The 17,946-nt window shown below is 40.3% G+C and overlaps 1 protein-coding gene across 1 annotated transcript; it reads left to right on the top strand.

Annotated features, from left to right (window-relative positions):
- The first annotated feature begins 13,638 nt into the window (after nucleotides 1–13,638).
- On the top strand, nucleotides 13,639–16,295 carry LOC149174481 (LEAF RUST 10 DISEASE-RESISTANCE LOCUS RECEPTOR-LIKE PROTEIN KINASE-like 2.4). The gene is made up of 3 exons (XM_089422613.1): nucleotides 13,639–14,700; nucleotides 14,827–14,871; nucleotides 15,005–16,295. Exons 1-3 carry the CDS (start codon nucleotides 13,950–13,952, stop codon nucleotides 16,114–16,116), a joined length of 1,908 nt encoding a protein of 635 aa, XP_089278739.1. The 5' UTR covers nucleotides 13,639–13,949; the 3' UTR covers nucleotides 16,117–16,295.
- Nucleotides 16,296–17,946: the final 1,651 nt, after the last annotated feature.

The following is a 17,946-nucleotide window of genomic DNA, read 5'->3' as shown; positions in this document are numbered from 1 at the left end:
AGGGGTCCGCACCCACACCGTTAGGGACAGAGCGGGCAGGTCCACAGTTTTTGTAAACAGAAGGTGAGAGACCGCAGGTGACAGTGAGAGAATGTGCGGAACCAGAGTTACATTGATTTTTAATGTCTTTCTCCCATTTTCAAAGCTTGACTTGAAGAGCTGAGGTCTGAGACTTGCCTAGTAGGACAGTACAAGTGATGATAGACCCATACTGACTGCAAATAATCATGGTGACAATATTTTTATGTAACATCTACCCCAACGCATCCCCTCACTCCTAAATCACTCACACTCATTCCCTTCATACAACCTCAAACCCTAAAACAAATTCCTAAAACCCTCATAACCTCTCTAGCACTCTCACAAGCTCACTCATAAGTTCAAACCCTAACGAGATCACCTCCCCTTCCCCTACCCCTATTCACCATAACTCATTCCTCAATTACCTTCTCTAGGGTTTCAAGGCTTCAAAACTCAACCAACATGGACATAGAGGACAAAGATTATGAGGAAGAGGAAAATAGTGGCAGTGAAAAGCTAGGCTAAGGCGAGCTCTAAAGGGAAAAAATGAGGAGGATAGGCTTAGGTTGCTGGTTGAGGCCTCCTTGGCCAATCAAAGCACATGATGGTGGTGCTTCACACCAATTTTGGGCAATTTTTAAGCAAATTTTGTCATTTTGTAATTTTTAAAATTCAATACACAGAAAAATTGCCCAGAAGCGCAGCGCCACTGGCACTGCACTCTTGCTAGGAGCATCCAATGGAGAAATGGCTTACATTTTTGGATTCAGGGTAGTGAGGACATGCACCCTAGAAATTTTCAGAATTTTTGGAGCAAAATTAGTCCACCAAAAGGTCAAAAAACACTCCAAAATTGACCTTTCTACCACTTTTTGGACACACAAAAGCAACCTTGGGAGAATCAAGCTTTGAGGGGTCAAATGAGCTCCAAATGCAGAAAGTCTAGGTGTTCTAGAAAATAGACTTGAAGACCTTTCCAATGAGCTATCATGGGCTTAATGTGGATGATAGGAAGGCATCCAAACGTGGTCTGAACATGGCACTACGCGTAGGAAGAGTGGCATTGCGTGTAGAGCAAATTTTGCTCAGGATGCCTATTTTGCCAATTTTCGACTATGATCATAATTTCTCTCTCATGGTGGATGATTTATTGATGTAATTAATGTCATGGCTTGTAAATATGATGGTTAAACAATTGTAGATGGTAGATTCATTAGAGTAAAAGTGGTTTTGAGGGCAATGAATCGGTTTCTCCTCTTTTAGAGGCAAGTTGTTTGGTTGCCTAGATTCTAGTTCCTTGTTTAGAAATGGTTGAAACAACTCCTCTTTTCATGAATTCGACCCTTGAGGCTAGGATGAGTTGTTTTTATGCCTATATCATGTGTTTTCTTAGTCATTTGTTGAGGTTGGACTCACTTGGATGCTCAGTGCTTGATTGTACATCATTGTAAGCAGTTTGGCAAGGAAATTAATAAGATTTGCAGCTACTTTTATGGGATCCCTGTGGTATGGAGTTCTAGAATAGTTTCCTCTTCTGTAATTATGTGTTCATATGTTTTATGTATGCCTCATTCATTTAATTTCTTCTAGTTGAATGTTTTCAAGTCAGATAGGTAGAATCCATTAATTTTGATGCTCTGCCTTGGGAAAACACACAACATTTCATGTTTTTCTACTGTTTAAGAAGGATCCATGACCTCCACATGCCCTTCTTAGCTTCTCACCAGTCAAACACTTCACCTCATCAAGCCTAAGAGTGCTAAAGCCTGTGCCCACCTTGCCCCATAGAACACCCTGCATTTCTGACCTAATTTCCCAGACCTAAACTGCCCAGCTCCATCTGATCCAGCAAAATACCAAAAAATTCAATCAAAACATTGTGCTACTATACCTAGCCTAAAATCTTGTCCCTGATCCAATCATCTTGGCTGAGATCCATAAGGAGAGAGCCCTCCGCTGACCTAGTAGGGCTAGCTACTAGGTTAACCGTGGTTTGTGGTTACCATGGAATTGCCTCCCTTCATCCTGAGTTCAATCCAGGTGATAACATAGGGTGCAAAAAAAATTTACCCGGGGCACTGCCCCCGACCCTATAGAGGGGAGCTACCACCCCACCCAAACCCCCCAACAGGGGGGATTCCGTCCTGTTATCACCCTAAGAAACTCTCCTAGGTTGTATATCAGAGATGCTTGGGAACATTACAAACTCAACAAAAATGTTGGAAAATGGTGGATGAATGGAAGGAATGATACATATTCAAGCCAGATAACTACTTCTACTATGCTTAACCCCAGACATGGGTGAACACCCCCTGACTACAAGGCTTTAGACCACTAATTACTCACAGTTTTAAATAAAATGTGATGATGGAGAATACTGATCACACCAGCAGATGCACAGGACCCTGTGATGGCCAGTTGTAGCTAGTTAAAAGGTCTGTAAATCTATTTCCTAATGCACAGACAGGATGATAGCTCTCTGTCATTAAAACAATAGAAACCTGCATACAAATTCAATGATACAAGCTAGATTCTAATAGAGAGGTGGGATGACAGCCCCTCTAATGCTAAACATCTATAGCACATGAATAAATGCATAATAGGCACAACCTGGAACAAATAAGAAGAAGTGGAAAGTGAGAAATTAACAGCAAAAGAAGCTTGCATTAGCTGAAAATGAAGACCAGATGCTGCAGGTATCACAGTAGTTACAGTCTCTAGAAGTTGAACCTTACATCAAAATAACATTCATCAACCTGATTACATCTTGTTTCTTGGTAATATTGAGTTTGTTTACAAAATTGATCTGTTGTTCTAGGCGTGGAGGGGTCATAATGGACCACCAACCACATTTACAATTAGATACGGGTCATCTGCTACAATCTGAATGTTTTAATGAATAAGTCGACCTTTTCTGGTACTCTATTGTACTCCTCGAGCAGATGAAGTGATGTATGAGTGAAACTCCATAATTGGTAAATGCATTTGACTCCTCAAGGCCATCCTCTTTCTTCTCAGCCATCCCTTTCCTTAAATACAGTTTTTGAGGATCTTATTGTGTCGGGTACAGGATTCTGACCTCCTTCCTCCTTCGGGTACATATGACAGGCTATGGACATGGGCAGCATGGCTATGGCAAGGACAAAGCTCAACCATTGGATCGCGTGAATCGACGGCAGGGATCGCTTTGTAGGTGTTATCGGGAGACAAAATGATCGGACAAACATGGGTCGTCGGATCGTGGTCGGGCAAATCTGACGGCTAACATGCATGGACAATAACAAGTGGGGGAAGGCGATTTTGCAAGTAGGTGGTATTCCCCGCACCACCTTTGGAGCTGTGGCGGTTTCCGTATAAAACCGCGCGATGCAATAATATTGCGACGCGTGGCTTACACAACTGGCGGGAAACCACTCTCCCTGCGCGATCAGGGGGAAGCGACTACCATCCGATCTTGCGACGAATGGACAGATGATGAGGAAAGTGCACAAGGTTTAATCGTGTGGTAAACAAAGCGGAGATCGTCGGATCGTGGGCGATCGACGATGGAGATCAAGGTGGAGAGTTGAATGAAGGCACAAAGTCACATGGTTGGGTTATATGGTGACCATAGCTTATCGCTCGGGGGTTAGAGGAAAACAGGCTTATGCATAGTTTTAGAGGCAGCAGAATACAAGAGATTAAGTGGGAGCAAAGAGATTTTCAGAGGAAAAAAAAGACTGTCGAAGGTTTAGGGAGTGTGAGGAAACTGAAAGAAGAAAGTAAAAAGACTACAGTGTGCTCCTTTTCGGCATAAACCTATCACCAGACCAAAAATTGACCTTCAACCGCTGAAGCTTGTAGCAAAGCTAACACTGGCTCCTTCTGGGGATGAGATCCTCCCTGTGAGGTCTCAAGAACTGTAGACCAATGCCTTCATAAAAAATCAGCTTTAAAACATTGCCTAGTATCCATTGGGCATGGAGTCAAACTGAGTCTACACTAAAACCTGTAAAAGAAAATGCCTACAATCATTAAGGCCTGAGGACCTTAAACAACATAAATATTCAAAAACTGGCCAACTGCTGGGCCATCAAAATTGTTTCTTCTCCTCTTGTCTAGTTCATCATAGATGAGCAAAACTGGATTTATTTGATCCTCTACCTTAAACAATTTAGGACATTTAAGCTTAATAGGTAGATATGGATCAAATTTCATCTCCCTTCTGTGTATTTTCCTCCTTGGACGTTCTTCATGGGAGCCTTTGTACACCTGTTGAATAATCATGGCTGCTGTGTACTTTTCTGTGTCATCTGTGGTCTGCACAACTAACATGAATGATGAACCATCGTTTTCTTGTGCAGGGGAGACAGAGACATCATCAGATCCTTTATTTTTCTTAGAACAGTCCACATCCAAGGAGGAGTCCCAAAACTGTGCCTCGTCTTCCTCTGTCATCTGACAAGCTACCCTTTCATTCTGTGTGGAGGCCATCTGAGCAGGTTTCAGAAAATCAAAACTGAGGTGATCAGTCTCAGCCTTGAGCATTAAATTTTGTTCTACCTCAGTGTTTAAGGGGCAACTTTGAGGGAATTCTTCTTGAGCAGGCAGAGGGACGAAAGATGATGGGGAGTTTTCCTCTCCCTTTTTGATCACTGGACTGGGGATGATAGCAGGCTGGCTCATTTTTAGATCTGCATAGCCATGTGAATATGAGCTGGCTTGAGGCACAGATTCTTAGAGGATGAAGGTGCCTTTTGCTGATAAGCTTGTTGTTCTGTAGGCACAACAAACTGACAAGCAGTGCCTCTTGATAATGCTTCTTCATATGCAGCTCGGGTTAGGAAAGGGGAACTGCCCTTATCTTCCAAACCATGGACCTCCTCCTCTTCTTCAGGTTGCTCTTCTTCCATGACAATCTTCTGAAAAAGGGTCCTCACCCTTTGATCTTCGTTTGCATCTTTATTTCTCTGCAAAATCTGCAACTGCTCATTTGCTCCTCTATATGGATTTGGAGCTGGAAGAGAAATGGAACAATGGGCTTCTGCCTCCTGAGAATACTGCTCAGCTCTTAGTCTGGAAACTTCAAAGGCTAATTCCTCTATTATCCTAGCTAATTCATCGATCTTAGGATCACAGGATGATGAGGATTCACCTCCTTGGCTTCTCCTTTCAGAATCACCTTTGAGTCTTTCTGCAGCAATGATGTTTGCTTCTACCTCAAAGGCTGCATTTTGCATATCAGCCAAAGAAGTACATCTTCTTTCTCTTAACAACAGGCAGAACTGAGAATCGAAGGCATTAGCATAAGTTAGCATGGTAGAAGTAGGGGTTGGTCTTACTTCAGCTGGCATTCTGCTGTACATAAGATTGAATCTGATGTTGAAATCAGACAGCAGCTCACCATCTTCTCTCTACAAGTTCCCAAATTCAGTATGATAATAGAGCATATCTCTATTATCTCCCCAGTGCTTTAGGAACACATCATCTAAGTCCTCAATATCTGCTATAGACCTAGGGGGTAATTCTCTGAACCATTTTCTAGCTTCCCCATCTAGGCTTTGGACAAAAACCCTCATCCAAACATCCTCTTCATTAATATCTAGATTATCAGCATAACAATAAAAAGATTCGAGGTGCTCTTCTGTTGATACTCCATCTGAACCAATAAACTTAGGCATATATTCTTGATAATCTCCTACAGGCATGGCATTCAAAGGGGTAGGCAAGACTAAGGGTCCATACCTAGCAGGAACTATTCTTTCTATCTTTGTGAGAGCTTGCTGGCCTGCCATGACTGAGGTAAGTGGAAGGATACTGGTAGACTGAGTGGTATGGATCAATGAAAAGGATAACAGAGACAGAGGAATATGATGGACAACATGGTGCTTTTTCTTTGAACTAGAATCCGAAAGGGAGATAAATGACTAAGGAGCTGAATGAATCTCTGAAGGTGACTTTCACTAACAGAGATACATGGGACTTCTAAGGCTTACCTGATCCTGGTGCTCATTTCAACGAATTTTTCTTCTGCTTAACGGTCTTCTCAGGATCAGGCACTGGTTCAACTGATGGTTTCTAAGGATTTCTCCGAGAATGCCTCACCAACTGCACTAGAACTGCAATGTGGAGTCGCCAAAAGTTGGTCTTCCTCCAGTGGAGTCGTCAGATAGATGATTACAACTAGAAATGTGCCCAGAACTTGTCTATCATCAAAATCTGGAACCGTGTCATTCTCCCAGGGAAGTTGAGCTTCAATCTCCTCTCCCTGGCAACGACACCAATTAATGTTATCACCCCAAGAAACTCTCCTAGGTTGTATATCAGAGATGCTCGGGAACATTTCAAACTCAACAAAATTGTTGGAAAATGGTGGATGAATGGAAGGAATGATGCATATTCAAGCTAGATAACCACTTCTACTATGCTTAACCCCAGACATGGGTGAACACCCCAGACTACAAGGCTTTAGACCACCAATTACTCACAGTTTTAAACAAAATGTGATGATGGAGAATACTGATCACACCAGCAGATGCACAGGACCCTGTGATGGCCAACTGCAACCAGTTAAAATGTCTGTAAATCTATTTCCTAATTCACATACAGGATGACATCTCTCTGACATTAAAACAACAGAAGCCTGCATACAAATTCAATGATACAAGCTAGATTCTAACACAGAGGTGGGATGACAGCCCCTCTAATGCTAAACATCTACAGCACATGAATAAATGCATAACAGGCACAACCTGGAACAAAGAAGAAGAAGTGGAAAGTGAGCAATTAACAGTAAAAGAAGCTTACATTAGCTGAAAATGAAGACCAGACGCTGCAGGTATCACAGTAGTTACAGTCTCCAGAAGTTGAACCTTACATCAAAATAACATTCATCAACCTGATTACATCTTTTTTCTTGGTATATATCGAGTTTGTTTACAAAATTGCTCTGTTGTTCTATGCGTGGAGGGGTCATAATGGACCACCAACCACATTTACAATTAGATACGGGTCATCTGCTACAATCTAGATGTTTTAATGAATAAATCAACCTTTTTTGGTACTTTGTTGTACTCCTCGAGCAGATGAAGTGCTGTATGAGTGAAACTCCATAACTGGTAAATGCATTTGACTGCTCGAGCCCGTCCTTTTTCTTCTTGGCTATCCCTTTCCTTAAATACAGTTGTTGAGGATCTTATTGTGCCGGGTACAGGATTCTAACCTCCTTCGTCCTTCGGGTACATAGGACAGGCTGTGGACATGGGCGACATGGCGGAAGCATGGCTATGGCGGGGACAAAGCTCAATCGTTGGATCGTGTGAATTGATGGCGGGGGTTGCTTTGCAGGCATTATCGGGAGACAAAATTATCAGACAAACGTGGGCCGTTGGATCATGGTCGGGCAGATCCGACGGCTGACGGGCGGCTAACATGTGTGGACAATAACGAGAGGGGGAAGGTGGTTTTGCGGGCGGGCGGTATTCCCCGCACTGCCTTTGGAGCTGCGGCAGTTTCCGTATAAAATCACGCGATGCAATAATATTGCGACGCATGGCTTCCACGACCGGTGGGAAACCACTCTCCCCGCGCGTTAACAAGTGGGAAACTCGCGCGATCGGGCGGAAGCGACTACCATCCGATCTTGCGACGGATGGTCAAATGATGAGGAAAGTGCACGAGGTTTAATCATGCGATAAACATAGTGGAGACCGTCGCATCGTGGGCGATCGACGGTGGAGATCAGGGTAGAGAGTCCAATGAAGGCACAAAGTCACATGGTTGGGTTATATGGTGACCACAGATTAGCGCTCGGGGATCAGAGGAAAACAGGCTTATGCAGAGTTTGAGAGGTAGCGGAATACAAGAGATTAAGTGGGAGTGAAGATATTTTCAGAGGAAAAAAGAGACTGCAGAAGGTTTAGGGAGTGTGAGGAAACTAAAAGAAGAAAGTAAAAAGACTGCAGCGCACTCCTTTTCGGCATAAACCTATCACCAGACCGAAAATTGACGTTCAACCGCTGAATCTTGTAGCAGAGCTAACACGTCCCACCTCTGATCATTTCGCTATGCATCAGCGCAATGAAGGAGGGGCTCTACCCCCCCTCTAATACCCCAATTTAACTATTGGGGCTAGTCGTGGAATGAATAGAACATAACCCAACAAGCTTGCGGTGGGGTCCAATGAGACGCTTCTTCTGCAAATGTACCCAAACTTTGTCACCCACCTAGAACTTGTGCAGAAATCGATGATGATCATGTCGCTGTTTATACTTATCATTGGTTCTATCAAATATATCATGGACCTGGTAGCAGATGTGTTGAATGTGATCGATGAAGTTGTTAGCCCTGTAGACTTCGGACTAGGCATGAGCTAAATTTGCCTGAGTAGCTGTAAATGGTATGGCCACATCAATGGGGCATAATGGTTGAAATTCCATCCCTATCTAAAAGGCGATGTGGCTCGTTGAGTTGTGGAGAGCTCTGTTGTAGTTGTGTTGGACATAGGGGATGATCTCATCCCATGTGCATGGATGCTTCAAGTTGTACATGCACATAATGTGTACGATCATATTGTTGACAACCTCTATTTGTCCATCAATTTGAGGATGGAAAGCCATGGACTTAGTAAGTTTGGTATCGAACATCACCCAAAGACTTGACCAAAATGCACTCAAGAATCTGTTGTCCCGATCTAAGACAATGGACTATGGAATCCCGAAGTGTACCCACACTTGGTCAAAGAAGAGTTTAGCAGTGGCCTCTGTTCTGACACTCTTCTTGCAGGGTTATATAATGGCCATCTTAGAGAATCTATCGATCACCACAAAAACGGAGTCTTTGTCGTGCTTAGAAGAAGGAAGGCCTGACATGTAATCGATGGAGATGGATTCCCAATGTCGACTACGAGTAGGAAGAGGAATATATAGGCCTTGCTTCTTGATGTTTGGTTTGGCAATGACACAGGTAGTGAAATATTTAATGTACCTCCAAACATCTTGAGGAAGGTTCGACCAATAAAAATACTTCTGCAAGATTGCCACTGTTTTCTCTACCCTGAAATGTCCAAAGACTTGACCATAGTCTGCCTCACAATCATCTTGCCATGGTCGCTTGAAGGAACACAGATGTGTCCCAGGTGGCATAAAAATGCATCCTCGAGGTGAAAATTGGAACTTTCTTACCTTCGAAGAGTGTCTGGTATGCACTGTCGAATTCAGGATCGCTCTTGTAAATATTTGGCCAACCCGAAGTCTCGTGCCCATAGGAGTCGAGCACAGTGATTAGCGTCATGACTGGTGGTCGGTTGAGGTAGTCTAGAACATTATTGGTGTTTCCCTTCTTGTACTTAATGTTCAAATTAAATTGTTGCAGGTATGTGGAACATTTCTAATGGTGATCGTTCCGCAACTTCCCTTATGTCTGTATGAATTCCAGGGGTTGGTGGTTTGTGTGGATGACCATTTTCTTCCCCATAATGTAATGCTTCCATTGATGACAGGCCTTCACAATGGAATACATTCCTTTGTCATGAGTGGGATACTTTTGGACTGTGTCTGAAAGTGTTTCACTGTGGTAAGCCATTGGATGTCCCTGTTGAGTAAGAGCTGCACCAATAACATAGTCGGAGACGTCTATCTCAATCTGAAATGGTTGTTACAGGTTTGGTAATGTGAGCACTGGTGCAGAGCAGAGGCGATGCTTCAACTAAAAAAAAAACCTTCTATTGGGTTTCAGACCAAAAACCCTTTGCTTTAGCTTCGCCCTTGGTGACTTGCCTTAAAGGCCAAGTGATATGAGAGAACCCCAACACAAACATGCGGTAGAAATTGGAAAGACCCAGAAAGTTGCGGAGCTTTGTTAAAGTGGTTGGGGCTGAAAAATCCCAAATGACTTGTATCTTGACTGGGTCTACATACTTTTTCACTTCTCAAAGCCACGCCACACGTCAAGGACTGGTGGGAAACCTACTATGAGAAAAAGGGTGAGATGGAATCCTCACTATTTTCAGTCGCACCCACTTGGGATTCTTTCCGAGACGCCGGCAAGGAACAATATAACCCTTTCAGGAGCTATGAAGATAAATACATAAAGTGGAACATGATACGACAGGGAAGGGACCAAGATTTGCCAGATTTGACAAATGTTTTCCATACCCTACACACAAAATTGGGTATCAAGGATTCTAAGCAGAATTTGGTACTCAAGTATTGCGACTACCTACAAAAGTATATCAAGGACGAGATGGATTTCCTGGGCATCTCCTCACTCATCACGGCATACTGATACACTGTCAAGATTAATCATAAGTTTAAATAGAAGAAGCAAGACTTTGGATCTACAAATCTGAAGTAAAGAAAAGGCACCCCCAAACCATAGAGCAGAGGCCAAAGCCAAGGTGGGGCGACCTAGGACAACTCGTCAAAGCCGCAAGTAAATAAAAACACCCTGAAGATAATGAAGGACATGGGAAAATGGTATGAGTTCCATAAGAGCTCCACTCACAACACAAGTGTGTCGAGCCAAGCAATCACTGGTGCTTGAGCTGAAGGCTTCCAAATTAGATGCATGTTTCGACTCTAAGTCAAAACCTGACAAGGGGAATAAACAAGGAAATAAATGAAACTGACTGGAGATCTAGGTGGAATAGGTGGGTGGCCACCAATATCTACCTGGATCAACTCTACGGTAGGACATGGAGGCATACACTAGTTGATGAAAAGTTTCTTGTCTGCGAGATCTATCAACTATGATATTACCCATCACTAACCCTTTTACTATGATATTACCCATCATGAACCTTTTTACTCTTATCTCCACACTAGAATGACATGTCAACCATGCTAAGTTATCTTCATTGCACTTCCATGTGTCACCTTATGAGTGGCACCATGTGTCATATGGAAAAGGGCCACTTCGGCACCTGAAAGTGTCAAATCTACATGCCATGTGTTCTTTCCATGTCAAGCCATGTCATCATCATGTTGACTTGTCATGCCAACTAGCTTTTGCATCACCAATGTCCTCTAATCACACTTCACCATTTGTCACTTACCACATCACCATCTAGTACTAAGAAAAGCCTAGGGAGGTCTAGCGTTTTTCGACATTTTCTTTTGTTAATTTTAAAAGGACCCTAATGCTAAATTCCCATCACTTACAATGTCTCGCAGAGTCTTTCACTATGAATTTTTTCAACTGTGCAATCATCCTCAAGTGTCGATAAAACTTTTCTTGTTTAGAACCTCCATGTCATGAACATGGAAACAAATGTTAGTTAAGGAAAGGATTTGCTATCCCAAGAAGTTTCTCAATAACAGATTTTTTTCAATCACATCCTCCCATCATCTGCGAAGTTCATCACCATGGAGATGTCAATTGTCATGAACATTCCCATCCCGCAAACTATATTAATCACAAAGTCTATCAGCCAAGTGCAACCATGTGACTTGGAACCTTTCCAAACTTTGAACTGCAATAACACTTAATCCCTTAGGATTTTTTCAAAGTTTCATATATTTGTGGAAAGGTCTATGAGAGTATTATCCAACTATACACTTTGCAAGAGCACCTCACTTGATTTTCTATAAAAAAATGTCTTCAAATATGGGCCCTTGAATCATGTATTCAACAGTTTGCAAGTAGTACAAGACTCTTCATGCACCAAAAAATGGTGAGTGACAATATCAACAAACTCTCAAACAAACTCCCCTAAACTTGTAGTTCCTTGACACCAATGACTACATTAACATCAATGAAAATCATCTTGTAATCTACTTGACTATATACATATGTGTGTGTGTATAATATTTTAGTATCAACCATAAATACAATATTTTAATGTTAGTTTATATATATATATATATATAGATATATATATATATATATATATATATTGAAAATTAAAAAACTTCACAAATCAACATAGATTCATGTTAAGCACAATTTTATTAAGTGTCAAAAGGGTTTAAATCTCAAGTTTAAACCTCTTTTAAAGTGAAAAAATTGAAAAAATATTTACACCTTAAAAAATTTAATCACTCTCAACACATTATAAATTATAAATTTTAAGTTAAAATAAATCTATAGTAATATTCTAACATTTATATATTGTGATAATGATTTCATTTCTATTCATTGAATGAAACTATGTTAATAACTATTAGACAATATAAACTTTGAAAAAAAAAAATAATATACATATTACAATTTAATAAATTAATTTTTATATTATTGAAAATCATGTCTACTACTCTTACATTATTAATGATATATTTCAACTTTTTTTTTAAGAATATTTTCCATACGACAATTTTTCCCATTTTAAAAATATTATTATAACATTTATTTTCATACTTTTGATTTAAATTTTTTATTTATATTTCATAATTAAATTAAAAAATATTTATATAATATAATATAATTTGTTTAATTATGATATAAAATAAAACATTTTATTTGTCTATTTTATTATATATATTAAAGGCTTACTCTAACTTAGAGACAAAATGACTTTTTTTTTACTATTATTTTTCTGGTTAATTTTAATCAAAATCCATTCTAAACAATTGAGTTTAAGTTCTTTGCATAATTAGAGTGCTCCGGGGTTTTGAAGAAGGTTAAATCTATTTATGTATTCAAAAATATATTTTAAACAACAAAAAATTTTGAAATTAAATTGCAAAATTATATTGCCAAAAAAAACCACTATAATAATATTTATATAAACATGACTGTTTATAATAAAAAAATAATAACAATTCCACTTAACGATCTCAAATATATATATCCTATTCCATGAAGAAAACCATTTACGTTATTTACATAATTAACTTATAATATTTATAATACTCATTTTATATATATATATATATATATATATATCCTCTTCCATGAAGAAAACCATTTACGTTATTTACATAATTAACTTATAATATTTATAATACTCATTTTATTTTTTATCATTAATAATCGGGACCTTTACAGATACACCAATTAAATGTTCGTTGGAAAGCTGACTTCAATTACTGAAGACATCTCCGCTCTCTAAAGGGATGAGATGAGATGAGGTTGCATATGTGAATGGATTTTGCCACCTCTAAAAATATATTTAACACAAATTTTATATTTCAAGTTGCATTTAAAACTTAAGTTGGTCATCCATATTGATTTTCGTGTGAATGGAAACCGTGTTCTTTACTCTTACACCATATAGACCTTCAAAGAATCTGTCTTTGGAATAATAGTCAAACTAATAGTCAGAATCTTTACCTGTCATCAACTTGCCTTTGGAAAAAGAAAGCACGCGTTTCATATAAAATAAAAAAGGATACGTTTCATCTAACTTAACAATGTAATTCATTGTATTAACCTTGATTGTTAACAATATAATTCATATTTATTAACCTTAATTGTTATTAGACAGGCTATACCTTTCATCTACTTGCCTTCTAGAAATATGTCAACATATAAATATCGAAAATGCAAATATTGAAAAATAAGTTTGTCATGTCAAAATGAGTGGTCACAAGTTTAGGAAGGGGGCTGAGAGTCTTCACCCATACAATTTTGAATGCGAGGGATTTGTCTCAAAATGAGTGGTCATGACTCATGAGTTTGGGCAGAGATTCAGAGTCTTCACCCAGTCACTTCACAATTTTCAATCCACGGGATGCGGCATGTGGAATTGTTCAACTAAACTTAATTAGAGCTTTTACATAGGAAGTCATGCTACTAGGTCTAATTGGCGTGTTGACTACACTCTGGTCTCGAAGACGTTTACTTGAAGCTCGCTCTCTCCAAGTCCATCTCCTTCTGTTCCAATTACATATTTGCAAAACCCTTCTTGCATTTTTATATATTCGCCTCCTCAGCTGAAGTCTCCACTCATTCATTTTTATCTTCGACAGAATAGCAGGGCTCGAGAATACGTGTTCTTCTTCGCAAATGCAATGCCTCTCACTGTTCAGCTTTGTGTTCTTCTCTTCCTCTGCTCAATCACATCATGTTTCGGCACTCTGTACGACGATTGTCTTCGGAATACATCTACATGTGGGGACGTTGAATTCGCGTATCCTTTTGGGAGCAATGGCAGCGGCTGCGGTGACCCTGAGTTTCAGTTACAGTCATGTGATTACGAGAGCCATACTCTGATGAATATCGGTGGGAGCCAATATCACATATTGGAGTCATCTTTCTTGGGTAATTCTAGCATATACAAAATACTGACAATTGTTAACGACAATCTGTGGGACGGTAAATGTATTTTTTCAGGAAACTACTCTCAATTCTGGAGGTCCGCCTCTCATTTTCAGGTTCTGGATACATACACGAATCTCACGCTTTGGAAGCAGTGCGATCAAGCTCATGAAAGCATTAGTGGATCACAAGTGCATAATTTGAGTTTATGTGGCAGTGATTGGTACTACAGTTTGAATCCCCATTTAAATTTGAAGGGAAAAACTTTCTGTAACGTATCTCAACTACCTGTTAAACGGAACCTCTCTCAGCAGCCCATTGATAATAAGACTTTACTAGCGCAGGGTTTTGAGGTAAGATGGCGTGTGGACCCGAAGAGATATCAAAGCTGTGAAGTTTGTTTGAAAAGTAATGGGTATTGTGGTTTTAACATATCGAAGCCTGCAATGTTTCTTTGTTATTGTCCCAATGGCACATCTCATCCAGAGAAATGCCACGGCAATGGTAGGTTTCGCGATAGCCTTCTAAAAATCTGATTACAAAGCTAACTGTTTGAATCTTTCGCATTCTATATGAGTTTCGCCTTCTGTCAAGTATGTATGCTCTTACTAATAGCTGTGGACCATGCAGGTACTCAAGATACAGGAGGTCGAAACATGTCGGCGATTATAATAGGTAAATATGATTTCTTCATATTCAGTGTCTCTAATTTAATCTAATACGCGAATTTGCATTTTGTTTCCATCAATATTGTCTTCCGGGTTAGACGAAGATCACTTTGATATCAATTTATCTTTATCCACTGCAGGTTGCTCTGTCGGAGTTGCGCTGACAGCAATAGCATTAGTACTGTTCATATTGTTTTATGCAAAGAGTAGAAAACCCCCTCCTGGTAGCTCTACTTCAAAGGTTGAGAAATTCCTAAAGCAATATGCTTATGAAATGCCAACCAGATATACATACTCTCAACTCAAGAAGATCACAAACAACTTTGAAGAAAAGTTGGGAGAAGGAGGTTATGGTGTGGTGTATAAAGGAAAGCTTCCGAACGGAGCCCTAGTGGCTGTTAAGATTCTGGACAGGCAAAGGCACAGCGAGACTCAATTCATGAACGAAGTGGCCACCATTGGGTGGGTCCATCACATCAATTTGGTTCGGCTGTCCGGGTATTGCTTTGAAAGCATTACAAGTGCTCTGGTATATGAGTACATGGTGAATGGATCCCTTGAGAAGTTTATATTTACAGAAAAAAAGGAGCAAGTCTTGAGCTGGGAACAATTGTATTCAATCGCTTTGGGTGCTGCTCGTGGAATTGCATATTTACACCAAGACTGCGAGAAGCGGATCATACACTTCGACATAAAACCTCACAACATATTGCTGGACTCTGACTTCACACCAAAAGTTTCTGATTTTGGCCTCGCAAAACTTTGTGGTAAGGAAGACGACCATATATCAATGACAGCCGGGAGAGGGACACCAGGATATGTTGCGCCAGAGTTGTGTGATGGAGATATGGGCCCTGTTACAGATAAATCGGATGTCTACAGTTTCGGAATGCTTTTGTTAGAGATTGTTGGGGGAAGAAAGAACGTGGATTTGAAGGCCAGCCGTTCCAGCCAGTGTTTCTTCCCCGAGTGGGCTTTCAAACTGCTTCAGAGTGGGGAGTTAGCAAGGAGATTGAGAGGGTGGGCAGAAATAGAAGTGGAAGCAGAAGATGAGGAGAAGGCGAGGAGACTCGCAAAAGTTGGGTTGTGGTGCATTCAGTACAACCAGAAAGATCGTCCTTCCATGAGTAGGGTTGTTCAAATGATAGAAGGAAATGGAGATGATGTACCCAATCCTCCCCCATGTTTCAATTCCCCACCAACACCTGAAAACCCCTTACTATGTTCCATGGAAAGATCTTGTTCAATTTAGATTGACTGTTTGATAGCAATTTATTCAAACCAAACATTGCACTGCTGTAAATTTTACGCTTCTTCGTTAATTAGTAGCTTTCTTTGAGATTTTACTTTGAAATATCAAAGACGGGGAGCCCTACAATCAATAAGGTGAAGTTAAAAACATAGATGTATTCATGAAATAAACTTGTCAGGTTTTCACCTTCTAGTTTAAGATATCATTGCTTGTTGGTTGGAAAGTGAACCAACAACAACTCATCAAAAAAATAAAAATATATTTGAGATCGTTGAAGAAATTTCATGTTTGTGCCTAACTCTTGGGTTGTTCCTCTAAGATAGGAGTTAATTTAGGTATCTTAGAGTTAATTTAGGTAACTCTTATATTGGTGTTTGTCTGGTGAGAAATTATCTCAACCAAAGGAGAAATTATCTCAAGTCTAAGATAGCATGCACTATCTTGAGAACACTTTCTCTCATTTATTTATTTGTAACACTATATTCAATTTTTTTGATGTAAGTATCAGAATGAGAGAGAAGCATGAAGCTTCAGCCTTTTTCCACCAAAAAAAAATGTATGAAAGTGAAAGAGAAGCATAAGGCTTCAGCCTTTTTCCGCCAATATTTTATCTCTGGTTTTTATATGTGTTTTCCTGTAATCTCAGTTTCATTTTTCAATATGTGGTATGGGAGCTACAGGTTTGAGGACGGCTTGTAACCCTATTTGCAGGGAGGTCAATGCGGAATTTGGCGCGGTAGTTGCGCCGATTCACTTCTGGCCTTAGGCAGAGCCATTCTTGAAGCGTCTCGACCGCTGTCTGTGGTGAACAGCGGTGAAAAGGCTGTTGTGGATTTCGACTTGAATCCAATTTCTACCGAAAACACAACCGCAGGGCTCTGCGCGTGATTGCCCCAGTCACCGAAACCAAATTCTATCAAGTTCGGCAGAAAAGCCTGCAAATCCGGAATTGAGCTGATTGCAATAAGCCTTGAATTTACCCAAATCCTTCAAAAGGTGCGAATCTCAGAATTCTGTCAAATTTGTCCCAAATAATGGATCCAAAAGCCCGAATTTTTTTGAATCGCGGCCCTCGAACAAAAACGAAATTACCATCGCCTAAAAGCCAGGCTAGAATTTTCCTAAGAGGGGTAAGGCTTTCTAGTTTTCACTAAGCTGATATCAAAGATGGAAGAAACGTTACATAATATTGGATCAAGCCTCGAATCGCAGGTAAATGGGCTCAGAATAACCCAATTTCCACAATTTTCCACACGGAAAACACAAAATTCTGCAGAGTTTCCTAATTCTGTGTTGAAAGTATAATTTCAACTGTGCGACAGTTGAACCTTGCGGCAGGATGAGGACAATAAACCAAGCGCATCGGCAAGTCGGCATATCGGCTGGTCAGAGCTTCGGAGGCATGCAGCGACAGCGATATGAAATATCGCCGATATCGCATCGGCGAAATCGCAGCGGAGGACTTACAAAGTGGCTTTGTTTTTGTGCGATATGCGATCGCCGATATCGCATCGGCAAAGTCAAGGTGAAGGAGTCATAAAGAAGCTTTTGTGTTTGCGATAAGCGATCGCCGATATCGCATCGGCACATCGCTATCGGCAATGTCATAGAGTCGGGGTCTTTGACATGAGAAAAGTTGCGATGCGATGCAAATAAAGTCAATGGTTAAAGTACAGGTCAGCAGCTAATAAATTTGACGTGAAGTAAAAGTTCCTTTACCGCCAGTAAATGTCAGTAAAACAGTAAATGCAATTTACTGTGGTTGGTAAGTTTTGGTGAAGTTTTTAATTTCATTTAAGCGGGAGTATGGGCACAAGTAAAAGCTGGTAA

Source organism: Pinus tabuliformis, chromosome 4_1, assembly GCF_031772625.1.
Source record: "Pinus tabuliformis cultivar Carrire ecotype Pingquan chromosome 4_1, CPIR1, whole genome shotgun sequence".
Lineage (NCBI taxonomy): Eukaryota > Viridiplantae > Streptophyta > Pinopsida > Pinales > Pinaceae > Pinus > Pinus tabuliformis.
The sequence above is the reverse complement of the archived record's forward strand: the minus strand, read 5'-3'. Positions and strand labels throughout refer to the sequence as shown.

What these genes read in the sequence shown, in the direction of transcription:
- LOC149174481 (XM_089422613.1), top strand. Translation starts at nt 13,950, where the DNA reads ATGCCTCTCACTGTTCAGCTTTGTGTTCTTCTCTTCCTCTGCTCAATC. An exon ending in AGAGAAATGCCACGGCAATG is followed by an intron (nt 14,701 to 14,826) that starts GTAGGTTTCGCG and finishes TGGACCATGCAG; the next exon opens with GTACTCAAGATACAGGAGGT. An exon ending in CATGTCGGCGATTATAATAG is followed by an intron (nt 14,872 to 15,004) that starts GTAAATATGATT and finishes TATCCACTGCAG; the next exon opens with GTTGCTCTGTCGGAGTTGCG.